The 18,638-nt window shown below is 47.2% G+C and overlaps 1 protein-coding gene across 1 annotated transcript; it reads right to left on the bottom strand.

Moving 5' to 3' along the window:
- Positions 1 to 14,548: 14,548 nt before the first annotated feature.
- LOC100667014 (ras-related protein Rap-2c-like) lies at positions 14,549 to 16,792 on the bottom strand. Its single transcript, XM_064292925.1, has one exon. It carries the CDS (start codon positions 16,412 to 16,414, stop codon positions 15,812 to 15,814), a length of 603 nt encoding a protein of 200 aa, XP_064148995.1. The 5' UTR covers positions 16,415 to 16,792; the 3' UTR covers positions 14,549 to 15,811.
- Between the last annotated feature and the right edge of the window lie 1,846 nt (positions 16,793 to 18,638).

Below are 18,638 nucleotides of genomic sequence, written 5' to 3'. Positions count from 1 at the left end.
AGTTTAGCTTGTGTTGATTTGCACCTCGCCAACAGAACCTGCTGTAGTAGCCCAGCTGGCCTCATTTGAACATGTTTTTAAATAAAATAACCAATGGAGGTTGAGTGGACACTGACTCATGGTGACCCCACGTGTGCCAGAGTAGCACTGTGCCCCATATGGGTTTCTTTCAATGGGCTAATTTTCCAGAAGCAGATCGTCAGGCCTTTCTTCCCAGGCACTTCCGTGTGGACTCAAACTTCCAACCTTTCGGTCAGCAGCCGAGTGGAGTGTGTTAACACTTTGCACCACCCAGGGATTCCTTCTAAATAAAACAACCCCCTCAAACCTCATAATGGGATTTTGATCTATAACAGCTAAGCCACGTTGTCAAGTAAAGCTCTACTATTATTTTATATAACATTTAAGTAAGGTAAAAACAAACAAACGTTTGTTTGTTTTTTTTAAATGGGTTTCCCTAATCGCCCTTCAAAAACAAAAACAAAACCAAAGAACTCAGTTCTCAACTGGGCTGGGGGCTCTGTGCCTTCATCAGTTTCCTTCCTCCCGGGGGTCGAGCGTTTGACTTTAAATGCTTTGAAACCTGGACGACTCACTTCCCTTCCCCAACCCCGGCAACCTCCCCGCCCCCAGCAGTTTGCCAGCTGAGGCCCCTCCCCCAATTGGTGGTGTCACCTTACACCTTGAGGAAGGACCTCCTCCAGTGGTGTAAGAGGGCGGGGAGTCAGGAAAATGAGCCACTCAATCAGTCCCAAGTCCTCTTTCCCAGGTCTCCCCGGAGCCTGCGCGTTAGGGTCCCTTGGGGGCGGGGACGCCTTCCCCACCTTAATCGTGCGTCTTTGTCCCAAAGCTGCCCCTCCCCCGCCGGAGCGGGCACACACCCCAGGCCACCTCCGATGGCGGCTGGGCTGCGAGGGAAAGTGCAGGGGTTAACGCTGGGACCCGCGTCGGGGCTCTCCTGTGGCCCCGCACTCCCCGTTGGCCGGTGCTAGGCCCAGCGCCACCCCGTGTCCCCGGATGCCGGCCACGTCGGATATCAGGCCTCAGTCAGGAAAATGCACCACGTTTTCAAATAAGCCGCTCTCCGCAGCCCCCCGCCCCGCCCGGCACACGCGCTCAGACCCGGTTTTGCAGGTGGGGGCGCAGGGTGTTCCCGGCTGACCCTGCAGGAGGCGCGACGGGGCCCAGCCGGGCGCACGCGACCTGCTCCGCGGGTCTCGGGAAGGCGCCCACGTAGGCTGAGCCAGCTCCCGCCCTCTCTCTGAGGCCCACAGCTGCAAGCTTTTAACTCCGTTTCCCTCTTTGGGCAGTTCTAGTCTGCCTGGTGGTTTGTGTGTTCTCGCGGGTTGCTTGCCGAACTCTCTGGAATTAAAAAAAACAAACAAATCCAAAACCAAACCAGTTGCCATCTATTCTGACTCATGGCGACCCCATGTGTGACAGAGTAGAACTGTGCCCCCATTGGGTTTTCAATGACTGATTTTTCAGAAGTAGATAGCCAGACCTTTCTTTCCAGGCACTTCTGGGTGGACCCAAACCTCCAACCTTTTGGTTAGCAGAACCATCTGCACCAGCCAGGGATGTAAATAACTATCTGAAAGTGCTTTCCAGGATGCAAATATGTAAGGGCATCAAAGGCTCTGAGGCTCAAGAGGCCAGGCTCAGGTGTGGGCCAGCTCACCCTAGAAGGTGAGCTTCAGTCCCTACCTTCAAGGAAGGCACCAGCACCCTTCTCTGAGGCCCAGGTCGGGGCCCAAGGGTTTGGCGCTTGCACGGATGGAGGTCTCTAGACGAAAACTTCTTGCAGGCTTCCTCAGCACCCCAATTCCTTCCCTTCCCAAGACGTCCTGGGCCCGTTATGGGTCATTTATGTCTTTGGGGCTGAATGTGTGCTCCCCTCACCCCTAACTTCATGAAGCTGCCCTTGGATGAGTGAACCGCTACCACGCCCCACCTCAGTCACCCTCTGGATAGGCTTGCCTTCCGCAGGTGGACATGAGGGCCCCAGATTCTGCCAAAGTTAATGGCTGGGCTCGAGAGAGCTCAGGCCTTCTGGACCCCACAGTCAGGGTCCCCGAGCTGGGCCCCAGAGGGTCAAAGCCCATGAATCAAGGGCTAAGAAGGAGCCAGGATGGCCTTGCTCAGCAGGACCCCAGTGGTCATTACTTCAGGCAGTACATTCGGTGGCTGCTTTGCCTGGGCTGAGAGATGGCCCGTAGTATGTATCTATACTGATTGATGGAGAGTCACTGGTGGTATGATTGGGCCATCAGAGACTTGGCAAAAGCAGGACTGGAAGAATGGTGACCAGACAGTCTGGAGAAGAGAGATGAAGTTGGATCTCTCTGGGTAGGCACACACTGTGAAGATACTTGGTCACATGTCAATGCTCAATGTTATGGATTGAACCGCGTCCCCCAGAGTATGTGTTATAAATCCTAACCCCTATACCTGTAGTGGGAACCCTGGTGGCGTAGTGCTTAAGAGCTGCGGCTGCTAACCACAAGGTTGGCAGTTTGAATCCACCAGGAGCTCCTTGGAAACCCTATGGGGCAGTCTACTCTGTCCTTTAGGGTCACTATGAATCGGAATCGACTTGATGGCAATGGGTTTATACCTCTGGTTATAATCCCATTTGGGAATGGCTTTTATTTGTTATGTTAATGAGGCCATAACAGTGTAAGATGTGTTTTAAGCTAATCACCTTCGAGATATAGAAAAGAACAGATTAGGCTTAGAGAGGCAAGCAGAGATGGGGGAAGATATATGCCATGCCACATGAAGATTACTAAGGAGCCAAAGAAGAGAAGATGAAAAGAGACAAGCCCATGAATTTAGACTTCTAGCCTCTTAAACTGTGAGAAAATAAATTTGTTAACGCTACCCACTTGTGGTCTTCCCGTTATAGCCACACTAGATAACTGAGACAGCCACCAAAAGGCAGCTACTGCAGAGAAGGCTGTCAATAATAAGATGGACAAGACAATCCATTCTGTGCATGTCAGTCAGCTTCTTCCCCCAGCCATCCCAGTGGTTGCTCATGGGCCCACATACAAAGTGACCAGAGTGGCAGGGATGGAAGTCATGCACGGGTTCAACTTCGTGAACTCACCAGGCCTGACTTCACTGTCATTGCTGCTAAATGCCTAGCCTGTCAGTAGCAGAGATCAATGCTGAGCCCCTGATATTGCGCTATTTCCCGGGAGAAGAGCCAGCCGCCTGGTGGAAGGTTGGTTACAGGTGGAAGGCAGATTACATTAGATCCTTTCCATCATGGAAGGAGCAGTGCTTTGTCCTAACTGGAATAGACACTCTGGATGTGGGTTTGCCTGCCCTGCCTGTAAGGCTTTGCCAGCACCACCATCCACAGACTCCCAGAATGCCTTATGGCCTGCATGGTATCTGTGTCAGGGCGCCCAAACCACCCTCAGGTTTGATGGTTTGCTAGGACTTCCAGGACATGGAAAGCTATTATCTTCACTGTTATGGTTTATGACAGAAAAAGGAGACAGATTAGAATCAGCAAAGGAAGCAGGAGCAAGGGACGGAGTCCAGGAGAAACTAGGCAGGAGCTTCCAGATGTCCTCTCCCAGTGGAGCTGCACAGACGGTGCTTGATTCTCCCTGCAGCGATGTGACAGCATGCACGGAGTATTGCCAACCAGGCGGAGCCCCGGTGGTGCAGCGGTTAAGTGCTCGGTTGCTAACTGATAGGTCGGTGGCTCAAAGCCACCAGCCGCTCCTCAGGAGAAAGATGTGGGAGCCTGCTCCCATAAAAATTACAGCCTTGAAAACCCTGTGGGGCAGTTCTACTCTGTCCTCTAGGGTCGCTATGAGTCAGAAATGACTCGACGACGGAAACAGGTGTATTGCCAACCAGGGATGCACACACAGCAGGCGATTCCATAGCAGCAGGTAGTTCCAGTTTGCAGTTTTTCCACATTCCTGGGGCCGCCTCAGGGCTCCCCCTCAGCAGTACCAGCACCAGCCTGCTGGTACCCCGGCCTCAGAGACTGAGGTCTCAGCTCTGCAAGGCCCCTCCTCCCAGGCCAGGGACATCAGCACTAGTCAGGCACACCCCCCCACCCACCCTGAGGTCTGAGTCTCCCTTCCTGCAGGGTCCCTTCTGTAAGCTTTTAAGTTTTCATAATCCCAACTTCTTACCTTTGTTCCCCACCCCCAGGCATGGTCTCTGCTTCCTGCAATCCTTACCTCTGAGATACAGTACCTGTTGGCTTTGAGATGATTCTGTCTCGTGGTGACCTTATAGGACAAAGTAGAGCAGGAACCTTTACAGAAGTGACTGCCACTTCTTTCTCCCGAGGAGCGGCTGGTGGGTTCAAACCGCCAAACTTTCGGTTAGCAGCCGAGCACTTAACCACTGTACCACCAGGGCTCCTTTGAGATAACATTACCCAGTTTTTCCTTTTTGCTCCTTCAGCTTTTAAATACCTGGGGAACAATTCTTTATATTGAATGATCTGTTATGATAATTAGGAGCCCCAGCGGTGCACTGGGTAAAGCCCTCAGCTGCTAACCAAAAGGCCAGTGGTGCGAAACTACCAGCTGCTCTGTGGGAGAAAGATGTGGCAGCCAGCCTGCTTCTGTAAAAATGTACCTGTCCTATGGGGTCGCTCTAAGTCGGAATCGACTCCCCGGCGGTGGGTGGTGGTGATGGTTACAATAATTGTGTGGTTTATTTCTTCTGCATTGGCTGACACACGTATTAAGGGAAGCAGTAAGAAAAAGTGAAAAATTGCTGTGTGTTGGCTGCCTCTTGCTACTTTTAGCAAAGTTATAAAAGAGAAAGATAAACTCCAGGTGCCAATGAGCTAGACTTAAAGCAAAGCAAGGAGAAGAAGGGTGTGAGTCACTTCTGCCACCGATGCTGTGGTGCATCCTAAAAGCCAGCCTTTCGATTAGTGGCTGAATGCTTAACTGTTGTGCCACTCAGCGACCCCAGGGGCTCCAAACAAGACATAAATAACTCTAAAGTAAATCTGCAATCAGGAAATAAGGCCACTTGTAAGGGGTGCTTCAGAACCTGTGCCATGGTGGTTGGTGACGTACCGCCTACAGTCTCCCTCAGCAGACTTGTTGCCCCAGCTGGGAGGAGACCTGTTGGTAGACCACCATTTTGTAATTTTAGCACCTATTGCCATCAGGAGAAACAGAACTTTCAAAACCGTCAAGTATTGGTTCTTTTTTTCTTTAATAGTCTTCTCAATTTACCTCTCTCCTCTCGTATTTTACTATAAGCAGCAAGAAGAAACCAGGTCATGAATTTCACTAGGCACATTTGTTTTTTTTGCTTTCCCTGTAACTGCAGATGATAACATTGCTAAGCTTTCTGCTATTACATAACAAGGATCCTCGTTCCTCCAATTTCCAATAACGTGGTCATCATGTCATTTTGAACCCTCAGTGGCAGCACTGTCAAAGTCCAATTTCTACTAAAGGTCTATTCAAGGCAATTCAGTCCTTACCCAACATGCTACTCAGAATCCTTCCACCTTCCGCCCACTGCCCAGATCCAAAGCCATTTCCACATTTTTAAATATTTGTTGTGGTGGCATCCTACTTCCAGTTACCAAAAATCTGTATTAGTTACTTATCGCTGCAAAACTTAGCAACTTAGCCATAAACACTCACTGTCTCATAGTCTCTGAGGATGAGGACCCTGGGGGTGGCTCAGCTGGATGCTTTGCTTCAGGGTCTCTCACAGGATGCAGTGGGGCGGGGGGGTGGTGAGTTGGCTGGCGCTGCAGGTGACACAAGGCTCAACCGGGGAAGGATCTACTTCCAAACTCATGCATGTAGCTGACAGGTTCCATGTCCTCACCAGCTCCTGGCCACTTGTCTCTCTGTATACGGCTACTTGCAACATGCAGCTAGCTTTTCCCAGAATGGAGACTCTGAGGGAGAGAGTGAGCAAGACAGAAGCCAGTCTTCTTGTAAACTGGTCTTGGAAGTGACATCTTGTTACTTTGTCATATCATGTTCCTTAGAAGAGAGTCACCAGGTCCAGCTCACCCTCAAGGGAACAGGATTGAACAAGGTGTGAATACAAGGAGATGGGGATCACTGGGGGGCAGCAAGATCTCCCATGAACCAAGAAGAACAAGACAAATCATACAACTCTTAAAACTGGCAAAACAACTTACAACAATCAACCAACTTGACCTCATTGACTTATACAGAACTCTCCACCCAACTGCTGCAAAATATACTTTTTTTTCTAGTGCACATGGAACATTCTCTAGAATAGACCACATATTAGGTCATAAAACAAATCTTTGCAGAATCCAAAACATCGAAATATTACAAAGCATCTTCTCAGACCACAAGGCAATGAAACTAGAAATCAATAACAGAAAAACTAGGGAAAAGAAATCAAATACTTGGAAAATGAACAATACCCTCCTGAAAAAAGACTGGGTTATAGAAGACATCAAGGAGGGAATAAGGAAATTCTTAGAAAGCAACGAGAATGAAAATACTTCCTATCAAAACCTCTGGGACACAGCAAAAGCAGTGCTCAGAGGCCAATTTATATCGATAAATGCACACATACAAAAAGAAGAAAGAGCCAAAGTCAGAGAACTGTCCCAACAACTTGAACAAATAGAAAGTGAGCAACAAAAGAACCCATCAGGCACCAGAAGAAAACAAATAATAAAAATTAGAGCTGAACTAAATGAATTAGAGAACAGAAAAACAATTGAAAGAATTAACAAAGCCAAAAGCTGGTTCTTTGAAAAAATTAACAAAATTGATAAACCATTGGCTAGACTGACTAAAGAAAAACAGGAAAGGAAACAAATAACCCGAATAAGAAACGAGAAGGACCACATCACAACTGAGCCAAGTGAAATTAAAAGAATCATTTCAGATTACTACGAAAAATTGTACTCTAACAAATTTGAAAACCTAGAAGAAATGGATAAATTCTTGGAAAAATACTACCTACCTAAACTAACACATTCAGAAGTAGAACAACTAAATAGACCCATAACAAAAAAAGAGATTGAAACGGTAATCAAAAAACTTCCAACAAAAAAAAGTCCTGGCCCAGATGGCTTCACTGCAGAGTTGTACCAAACCTTCAGAGAAGACTTAACACCACTACTACTGAAGGTATTTCAAAGCACAGAAAAAGACGGAATACTATCCAACTCATTCTATGAATCTACCATCTCCCTGATACCAAAACCAGGTAAAGACATTACAAAAAAAGAAAATTATAGACCTATATCCCTCATGAACATAGATGCAAAAATCCTCAACAAAATTCTAGCCAATAAAATCCAACAACACATCAAAAAAATAATTCACCCTGATCAAGTGGGATTTATACCAGGTATGCAAGGCTGGTTTAATATCAGAAAAACCATTAATGTAATCCATCACATAAATAAAACAAAAGATAAAAACCACATGATCTTATCAATAGATGCAGAAAAGGCATTTGACAAAGTTCAACACCCATTTATGATAAAAACTCTTACCAAAATAGGGATTGAAGGAAAATTCCTCAACATAATAAAGGGCATCTATGCAAAGCCAACAGCCAATATCACTTTAAATGGAGAGAACCTGAAAGCACTTCCCTTGAGAACGGGAACCAGACAAGGATGCCCTTTATCACCGCTCTTATTCAACATCGTACTTGAAGTCCTAGCCAGGGCAATTAGGCTAGGCAAAGAAATAAAGGGTATCCAGATTTGCAAGGAGGAAGTAAAGCTATCACTATTTGCAGATGACATGATCGTATACATGGAAAACCCTAAGGAATCCTCCAGAAAACTACAGAAACTAATAGAATAGTTTGGCAGAGTCTCAGGTTATAAAATAAACATACAAAAATCACTTGGATTCCTCTACATCAACAAAAAGAACACCGAAGAGGAAATAACCAAATCAATACCATTCACAGTAGCCCCCAAGAAGATAAAATACTTAGGAATAAATCTTACCAAGGATGTAAAAGACCTATACAAAGAAAACTACAAAGCTCTACTACAAGAAATTCAAAAGGACATACTTAAGTGGAAAAACATACCCTGCTCATGGATAGGAATACTTAACATAGTAAAAATGTCTATTTTACCAAAAGCTATCTATACATATAACGCACTTCCAATCCAAATTCCAATGTCATATTTTAAGGGGATAGAGAAACAAATCACCAATTTCATATGGAAGGGAAAGAACCCCCGGATAAGCAAAGCATTACTGAAAAAGAAGAAGAAAGTGGGAGGCCTCACTCTACCTGATTTCAGAACCTATTATACAGCTACAGTAGTCAAAACAGCCTGGTACTGGTACAACAACAGGCACATAGACCAATGGAACAGAATTGAGAACCCAGATATAAATCCATCCATGTATGAGCAGCTGATATTTGACAAAGGACCAGTGTCAGTCAATTGGGGAAATGATAGTCTTTTTAACAAATGGTGCTGGCATAACTGGATATCCATTTGCAAAAGAATGAAACAGGACCCATACCTCACACCATGCACAAAAACTAACTCCAAGTGGATCAAAGACCTAAACATAAAGACTAAAACGATAAAGATCATGGAAGAAAAAATAGGGACAACCCTAGGAGCTCTAATACAGGGCATAAACAGAATACAAAACATTACCAAAAATGATGAAGAGAAACCAGATAACTGGGAGCTCTTAAAAATCAAACACCTATGCTCATCTAAAGACTTCACCAAAAGAGTAAAAAGACCACCTACAGACTGGGAAAGAATATTCAGCTATGACATCTCCGACCAGCGCCTGATCTCTAAAATCTACATGATTCTGTCAAAACTCAACCACAAAAAGACAAACAACCCAATCAAGAAGTGGGCAAAGGATATGAACACACATTTCACTAAAGAAGATATTCAGGCAGCCAACAGATACCTGAGAAAATGCTCCCGATCATTAGCCATTAGAGAAATGCAAATTAAAACTACGATGAGATTCCATCTCACACCAACTAGACTGGCATGAATCCAAAAAACACAAAATAATAAATGTTGGAGAGGCTGCGGAGAGATTGGAACTCTCATACACTGCTGGTGGGATTGTAAAATGGTACAACCACTTTGGAAATCCATCTGGCGTTTATCTTAAACAGTTAGAAATAGAACTACCATACAACCCAGAAATCCCACTCCTCGGAATATACCCTAGAGATACAAGAGCCTTCACAGAAACAGATATATGCACACCCATGTTTATTGCAGCTCTGTTTACAATAGCAAAAAGCTGGAAGCAACCAAGATGTCCGTCAACGGATGAATGGGTAAATAAATTGTGGTATATTCACACAATGGAATACTACGCATCGATAAAGAACAGTGACGAATCTCTGAAACGTTTCATAACATGGAGGAATCTGGAAGGCATTATGCTGAGCGAAATGAGTCAGAGGCAAAAGGACAAATATCGTATAAGACCACTATTATAAGATCTTGAGAAATAGAAAAAACGGAGAAGAACACATACTTTTGTGGTTACAAAGGGGGGAGGGAGGGAGGGAGGGAGAGGGTTTTTTATTGATCAATCAGTAGATAAGAACTGCTTTGGGTGAAGGGAAAGACAACACTCAATACAAGGAAGGTCAGCCTAATTGGACTGGACTAAAAGCAAAGAGGTTTCCGGGATAAAATGAATGCTTCAAAGGTCAGCGGAGCAGGGGCTGGGGTCTGGGGAACATGGTTTGAGGGGACTTCTAAGTCAATGGGTAAAATAATTCTATTATGAAAACATTCTGCATCCCACTTTGAAATGTGGCGTCTGGGGTCCTAAATGCCAACAAGTGGCCATCTAAGATACATCAATTGATCTCAACCCACCTGGAGCAAAGGCAAAGGAAGAACACCAAGGTCACACAACAACTAAGAACCCAAGAGACAGAAAGGGCCACATGATCCAGAGACCTACATTATTCTGAGACCAGAAGAACTAGTTGGTGCCCGGCCACAATCGATGACTGCCCTGTCAGGGAGCACAACAGACAACTCCTGAGGGAGCAGGAGACCAATGGGATACAGACCCCAAATTCTCATAAAAAGACCATACTTAATGGTATGACTGCGACTAGAGGAATCCCGGAGGCAATGCTCCCCAGACCTTCTGATGGCACAGGACAGGAACCATCCCCGAAGACAACTCATCAGACATGAAAGGGACTGGTCAGCGGCGGGGGGAGAGAGATGCTGATGAAGAGTGAGCTAATTAAATCAGGTGGACACTGGAGAGTGTGTTGGCAACTCTTGACTGGAGAGGGGATGGGAAGATAGAGAGAGAGGGAAGACGGCAAAATTGGCACGAAACGAGAGACTGAAAGGGCTGACTCAATAGGGGGAGAGCAAGTGGGAGAAGGGAGTAAGATGTATGTAAACTAACATGTGACAGACTGATTGGAATGGTAAATGTTCACTTGAAGCTTAATAAAAATTAATTTAAAAAAAAAACTGGCAAAACAAAAACCAAACCAAACTTGTTGCCATTGAGTCGATTCTGACTCATAGCGACAGGACAGAGTAGAACTGCCCCATAGAATTTCCAAGGAGCGCGTGGTGGATTTGAACTGCCAACCTTTTGGTTAGAAACCCTGGTGGCATAGTGTTTAAGAGCTACAGCTGCTAACCAAAAAGGTCAGCAGTTCGAATCCACCAGATGCTTCTTTGAAACTGTATGGGGGCAGTTCTACTCTGTCCTATAGGGTCATTTGGTTAGCAGCCGTAGCACTTAACCACTATGCCACCATGGTTTCCAATCTGGCAAAAGGAGCAGACATTTCACAGAAGAGGAAAACAAATGCCATGTTCAATCCTACAAAATAATTCTCAACATCGCCAGCAATCTGAGTAATAAAGTTGAAACCACCACATGGTGGAAAAAACAGTCTGCCCCACCCTGGGTTGCAGAGGGCTTAGAGCATAGACACCTTTGTGCCCTGCCTGGGGGCATGTGGAACGTTAAAACCACTTTGGAAGCCAGTCTGACGTTCCCTAGTCATGCTGGGTACGCGCATATCCTACACCCCAGCATCCAGAACTGCGAAGGGCCTGAGATTTCATCTGGCTTATACGCTTGCAAGTTAGCCTGCCAGTTTCATGGACCCGCCCCCCGGCACAGCGCTTCCAGGTTCCAAAGCTCCCCTTACAAGCGGTCATATTTCCTGGTTGCAAATTCACTTTAGAGTTATTTACGGCTTATTTGGGTCCCTGAGTGGTGCAAACGGTTGAGCACTGAGCTGCTAATTGAAAGGTTGGCAGTTCGAATCCACCCAGATGTGCCTTGGAAGAATGACCTGGTGATCTAATTCCAAAAGAGCTGCCATGGAAAACCCTGTAGAACACAGTTCTACTCTGAAACAGACGGAGTCGCCATGAGTCAGAATGAACTTCATGGCAACTGGTTTGGGTTTTTTTGGTTGGGTGATACAAATGGTTAACCAATGGTTAGCACACTTGGCTGCTAAAGGTTGGAGGTTCCAGTGGCTGCAAAGAAGAAAGGCCCAGTGATTGACTTCTGAAAAATAAGCCATTAAAAACCCTGTGGAGCACAGTTCTACTCTGACACACATAGGGGTCGCCGTGAGTTGTAGTTGACTGAATGGCAACTGGTTTGGTTTGGTTTTTATGCCTTATTTGCCTCCAGAGGAACCAGGCTTAATAGAAAATAAGTTTAGAAACCTGGGAGGGGAAAAGCCAGTGTGTAGGACTTTATATATACTCGCACATGTGTCTGCGTGCATGTGTGTTTGTACACACCCCAGAAGTTTCTTCAGGAATATTCCTGAGGTCAGAGGAGCTAATCGCGTGATCCTGGCTGGGCCTGACCACAGCTCACGCTGACCAGGCAGCCGGGAACACACTGGGTTCTGAACTGAGCCCTTGGATCTGAGTGGGAGTGTCTGCGGTGGAAGAAGTGGCTTTTTTGGGCACTTTTTCCTGGATGGAGGCCTGATATGCAGCCAGACTGGAATGGGAATGGCAGGATGGGGGCGGGGTGGGGGCTTCCAGTCAACGTGTGGCCCTTCCCTGTGCCCTCAGGCCAGGGAACGGGTGCTGTTTGTTCTTGACTGCTCTCCCTTCCCAGCCCAGCACACAGGATGACTTTGTGTCTCGGCCTCTGCTCCAGCGGCAGGAGGGGCAGCTTTGGACAAGGAGCTGAGGCCAGGAAGGTGCCCTGCCCCTCACTGCCCCTTCCCTCCTCTTCGAGCTTGAAATGTAGTGACCCTGTAGGACAGAGCAGAACTGCCCCACAGGGTCTCCTAGGCTGTAATGTTTATGGGGGCAGGTTGCCAGGACTTTTCTTCCGTGGAGAGGCTGATGGGTTTGAACTGCCGACCTTAGGTTAGTAGCCAAGTGCTTAGCAATTACGCCACCAGGGCTCCTTAAAATGTCCTTCAGGGGTGATTAAGGGCTTTGCTCCCAGGAGGGAGGCGGTCTGCCTTGGTGGGAGGAGACACTGCCAGGAAGGACCCCGGACGCTAAGTGGGGCTGGAACCTCTCCCTGCTCAGAGGGGTCAGCTCTGCCTTATGAAAAAAGAAAGGATTCATAACAGACATCTTACGTTGATCTTAAGGGTTTTTTTTTTTTTAAACCCATGAAACTAGAAATTAACAGTAAAAGCCTGATTCCCAAAACTGTAAAACTATTAACTTGTCTCCCTGCCTCTCCCAACCCAGCTTTAAGGAGTGTTAAGAAGGAAACTGAGGCTCAGTTTAACACAGTGATTAAATCTTTGCAAATTCCTTTGTGACAAAGACATTCGTTAACCATAAGCTAGCTCAGGGTTTATCTAACAAAAAAATGTAAGGTTTGGCAATTTCCCTGGCTTCCTGAGAGATGAGGTACTTTTTATCATTTTAAAGCCTCTGGACTACATGCCAAGATTTGTGCAATGAATGGGGGAGGGGGCAGCCTGGCCAGAGACCACCTAACTGCGATGCCATCTATTCTCCTCCCTTATCTCTTTTTATAAGCTTCATTGTAACTAGCCTACCCCGAACCTTTTTTTTTTTTTTTTAAAGATCAGGTTCTATAGGCATATAGATGAACTGCTTGGAAGAAATCCTACAGTTCAATTCCCGAGTTTTGATTTTTTTTTTAAACAATTTCAAGGCTCCAAAGGTAGGTGGCCAAACCCCCACAGAGGGAGGAGAGATCCAAGGCAGAGGAAGACCTGCAGTCTAAATGTCTGGTGTTGGGAGTTGGCTGTTGCACTGTCAGATTTTAAAAGTTTTTTTTTTTTTTAATGTTAAAATCAAGTCTATTCTTCTATTAAAACATCACATACAACACAAATAAAAATCACCACAGTCACCTGACAGAGACTGGAGAAACCCTGAGAGTATGGCCCCCCGAGATCCTATCAGCTCAGTAATGAGGTCACTCCTGAGATTCACCCTTCAGCCAAAGATTGGACAGGCCCACAGAACAAAAAGAGACTAAAGGGGTGCACCAGCCCTGGGGCAGGGACTGGAAGGCAGGAGGGAATAGGAAAGCTGGTAATAGGGAACCCAGGATTGAGAAGGGAGACTGTTGACCTGTTGTGGGGTTGTTAACCAGTGTCATACAACAATGTGTGTACTGTTTGATGGGAAGCTAGATCGTTCTGTAAACCTTCATCTAAAGTACAATAAAAAAGGAAAAAAAAAAAAACAACCACAGTCTTCTATAACCACCACTACATACAAAAGACTTCTTTAAAATGTTGAAATGCAGAGATGTCACTTTGAGGACTAAGGTGTGCTTGACCCAAGCCATGGTATTTTTTTTTTTTTCATATGCATGGGAATGCATATGAGGTGGTTAAAAATTGCCATGCATTCCCATGCATATGAAAAAAAAAAAATATGAGGTGGTTAAAAATACCATGGCTTGTCCTGGTGGCGTAGTGGTTAAGTGCCATGTCTGCTAACCAAGAGGTCGGCAGTTTGAATCCGCCAGGCGCTCCTTGGAAACTCTACGGGGCAGTTCTACTTTGTTCTATAGGGTCGCTATGAGTCGGAATTGACTCGATGGCAGTGGGTTTGGTTTTTGGTTTTTATGCATGGGAAAGCTGGACAACGAATAAGGGAGACTGAAGAAGAATTGATGCCTTTGAATTACGGTGCTGGTGAAGAACACTGAATAAACCGTGGCCTGCCAGAAGAACGAACACATCTGTCTTGGAAAAAGTGCAGCCAGAGTGCTCCTCGGAAGCAAAGGTGATGAGACTTCAACTCATGTACTTTGGACCCATTCAGGAGTCATCAGTCCCTGAAGAAGGACATCGTGCTTGGTAAAGTAGAAAAGTAGAGGGTCAGTGAAAAGGAGGGAGATCCTTCACAGGACGGATTGACACCGTGGCTGCAATAATGCACTCAAACATAACAACAATTGTGGGGATGGTGCAGGACCTGGCAGTGTTTCGCTCTGTTGTACACAGGGTCGCTGTGAGTGGGAACCAAACCGATGGCACCTAACAACAATAATACACATAACTTTCCTTTATCAAAATGAGCTATTTCAAATCAAAGGCATGGTTTTGAGCTTTCTTGTTTACTTTATTCAGAAGGATGTTCAAATGGCTAAAGTTGGTTTCCTAACATTGAAACACGTGTTGCAGCAGGTGAGGTAAAAACGTTAACTTGTGTGAATAAACGCAAACAACTCATATCAAGATGAATGTTTACAATCACAAAGCTTAACAACACTTTTAAACCAAAGCAACGATCTCTTATATCATTCTATGAAAACTATGCAAAAAGACTCTTACACATTTTGGTTCTATTTCATATCTGTATCACTGTTACAAGGAGCCCTGGCGGCACCATGGTCGGTGGTTCGAACCTACCAGTGGCTACCCAGGAGAAAAGACTTGGCAATCTGCTCCTGCAAAGATTACAGTCAGTTCTACTCTGTCACACAGGGTCGATAGAAGCTGGAATCGGTGACACGCCACACAACAATCACTGTTAAACTATGCAGGTTTTCGGACAAAATATGCTAATCTGGCAAGCCACGGGAAAAATGCTGGCAGTTGAAAGCACTTTTGCAAAAACCAACAAGGGTGTGTGGTGCTGTTTTCCCCATAGTTACTAACTTGTTTCCAGGAAAAGCTTAAAAGCAAAGAGACAGTGTAAGAAAACTTAAGCAATGATAGTTTTCAATATCATTTAGAAAGACAAATATTAAAAACCAGCAACTGTAAAAGAATCTTGTTTTCGCACATTTCACAGATGCAGACGTCGACTAGATGCCACGTACAGAGCTAAGGCAGCTGAGCTCTTTCTGTGGGCACACTTGTTTTCTCCCCTCCCAGGGATACGCTATGCCTTTGCAAAGCAACCCTAGTATGCGTAGCTACATTTAGAAACACTCATAACTATATTTAGATGTTACTGCTGGCAATTCAATACTCTAAATGAGAGAGGGAGCCTCATGGAATTGAAATTCTGAAACTCCCTCATGTTCCCAAGACAATTTCAAATAGCTGAGTAGCTCAGCAGGTGTTAATTACAAAAAATAATCCTATCACAAATTCCCCTTGAAGAAAAGGGTAACACTTTCTCCCTACAGGAAAAAGGGAGGATTTTGGTTTTTTTCTTAAAGCACTGTCACAGGTAAAGTTTTAAAGTTTTCACCAAGTACTTTAGATCCGCAGACAGCTTGAAGCGCCGGCTAGAGTTAAGAAGCAGAAGTAGCCGCTGGTTTTCGGCCCAGCGATAACTTGCAAGGCACGGAGTAGAAACCCCAGCTCCAGAAATCCCGAAAAGCGATTCAGGTGGAAAATTAACGGTTGCGTATTAGCCAATGAATCTTTCCGATGGCCACGTCTCCTGGGCACTCGGGGGGACGTCTGGGACCTGGGCCTCGGCCGGGGCCAGGGCTTCCATCTCCCGCACGATCTGCGTGAACACCTGATCCACCATCAGCTTGCTCTTGGCCGTGATCTCTAGGAAGGGGCAACGCCACTCGCGGGCCAGCGCGCGGCCCCGCGCCGACAGCACCTGGCGCTCGGCGTCGCGGTCGGCCTTGGTGGCCACCAGCACCAGCGGGATGGCCCGGGGGCCCCGCAGGCGGCCCAGGCGCTCCCGCAGCGGCCGCACCGCCTCGAACGAGGCCTCGCTGTCCACGCTGTAGAGCAGCACGAAGCCGTCGCCGTCGCGCATGTACAGGTCGGTGAGCGTGACCAGGTGCGCGGCGCCCACCGTGTCTACGATCTCCAGGAGCGCGGGCGCCGAGTTCACCTCGATCACCTTGCTGAAGAGGTCCTCGACCGCTGGCTCGCAGTGCGCCGGGAAGGTCCCGCAGGCGAACTGCGTGGCCAGGGCCGTCTTGCCCACGGCCGCGCTGCCCAGCAGCACCACGCGGTAGCCCTTGGCCGGCCGCGGCGCCAGCCACGCCATGGCCGCGACGCTGGGAACGCGGGCGGGGGACAGGCGGGCGGGGGACAGGCGGGCGGGGCGGGGGGCAAAGGGGGTTGAGACCGAAGAAGAGGAGGGGGCCGAGGAGGAGCGGGGACCCAGCAGGGGAGACAACCGAGGAGGGGGTCCGGAGGGTGCGCGCGCCGCCCGTGCGCCTGGGAGGGTGGGCGTCCTCACTCGCTCCCAGGCCTGCGCCCGCAGCGTCTGGGTCGGCCCCAGCGTCCGGACGCTCACGCCCCTCCCGCCCTGCCACCGAGGCGGAAGCCCTGGGAGCCTCCGAGTCCGCGCTTCTCTCCGCCCCCCAGCGTCCCCAACCCCGGGCTTTCTGGCGCCAGCTCTGTCCCGCCAGCTCCCTCTTCTCCGGCTTCGCTCACGTCACGTCCGTCCCGGGAGCTGCCAGGGCCTGCTCGGCCTTTCTGCCATCCCTCACTTGAGCACCGAGCTGGGACTGTGGTCAAGGCAGGCTGCGCCTCGTTCCCCGAAGAGCGCCTCTGTGTGCGCAAGAGAAGCTAAACGGATTCCTTCCAGGCCAGCCCGAGGATGCAGGCATTCTCCGCCATTTCGGGTCAGTCTCGTGGCTAGAAGCCAGGCCGGCCCCCTCAAGGTCAGGCCCGGCTGGGCTGCGCAGGTGGGGCCCCTCCCTCGGCAGGGAGGACCCCAGGCTCAAGGGTAGGTGAGGGGGTACGTGCCAGGCAGCTTCAGACTGAGAGCCCCAAGTCATTCGTAGTTCCTTCTGCGTTGGGGTCGCTGACGCTCAACTCTGCCTCCCACCAGTCCCCTCCCTTTTCATCTTTATAAAACATAAATCACGTATCACTCCCCAGTTAAACTCTCCCTGGTTTTCCATCGTACCCCACTGGTGAAAACAAGCCTTTTTGTGCTAGGCTGTTAACGAAAAGGCCCATGGTTCCAACCCACCCAGCGGCTCCGTGGGAGAAAGGCTGCGTGGTCAGCTCCTGTAAAGATTACAGCCTAGAAAACCCTATGGGGCAATTCTGCTCTGTCCACTTGAGGGCACCTAACAGCACTATGGCCTCAGGGTAGGGGTCCCCAACTCTGTCCAAACCTACACACTTTTGACAGTGAAAGGGTGCTCTGACTCACCCCATCATAGGCTCAAACCAGGAAAACCCTGGACTCCCTGGGCTTTGTGGTTACCCTGCAGGATCTGCCACCCTACCTCCACTCTCCTTCTGGCTTCTCCTCTCCCCAGGCACAACCTTCTTTCCATTCCTGGATTTCAGAAGAGAAAGGCTACATAAGTAGTGGGACAATGCAAGTTCAATCAAGGTTTCAACAACTGCCAACAAATAACTTTTGAAGGTATATAGGCAAATCCCTGTCAGAAGTCACTGAGCACTCAAGGAAAAAAAAAAAAAAATCACCATAGTGAGAGCTATCAGAAACACCAGACAACAGAATCCTACCTGGGAAACTGCAGATATTGGAATTACCAGACATATAGAATAATTATATTTTATGTGTTTAAAGAAATAAAAAAGCTTAAAAATATGAGCGTGGAGCAAGAGATTATGTCATTTGAAAGATATTTTCCTCCCAGAAGTGTCTAAATATAGTATAATAATTTACAATTTAAATTAATATAAAACATCCACTGAATGGATTAAGACATAGCTGAAGGGGCCCTGGTGGTGCAGTGGCCAAGCGCTCAGCTGCTAACCAAAAGGTCAGCGGTTCTAACCCACCAGCTGCTCCGAAGGAGAAAGATGTGACAGTCAGATTCTGTAAAACTTCCACCCTTGGAAACCCTGGGGGGCAGTTCTACCCTGTCCTATAGGGCTGCTGTGAGTCGGGATTGACATGCAGGCATTGGGTCTGGTTTTGGCTGAAACAGCTGAAGTGAGGAATGAAATCAACACTATTCACTAAATTCACTAAATCAGTGCTAATCATTCAGATATATGATCGTCTATCTAGGCAACTTGGAAGAATCTACAGAGAAATTATTAGTATTAATAAGAGTGTAGTAAAATTGGATTGCACAATTTAAAAATTTAATTGTATTTCAGTCTACCACCCAACAACCAACTAGGAAAACATTAAAATATGCCATTCAATCAGTCAGGCAAATAGAAATCCTGTTAGGTATTTCAAAAAAAGGTATTTAATAAAGAGAAATGGTCACAAGGCTGTTGGTAGACTGGAAGAACCAAAAGAGAATGATAAGGCAACTGAGAGCTTACTA

This window comes from Loxodonta africana, chromosome 10, assembly GCF_030014295.1.
Source record: "Loxodonta africana isolate mLoxAfr1 chromosome 10, mLoxAfr1.hap2, whole genome shotgun sequence".
Taxonomy (NCBI): Eukaryota; Metazoa; Chordata; class Mammalia; order Proboscidea; family Elephantidae; genus Loxodonta; species Loxodonta africana.
This window is presented reverse-complemented; position numbering and strand designations above follow the sequence as displayed.

Coding starts and splice junctions, on each gene's coding strand:
- LOC100667014 (XM_064292925.1), bottom strand. CDS start 16,414: ATGGCGTGGCTGGCGCCGCGGCCGGCCAAGGGCTACCGCGTGGTGCTG.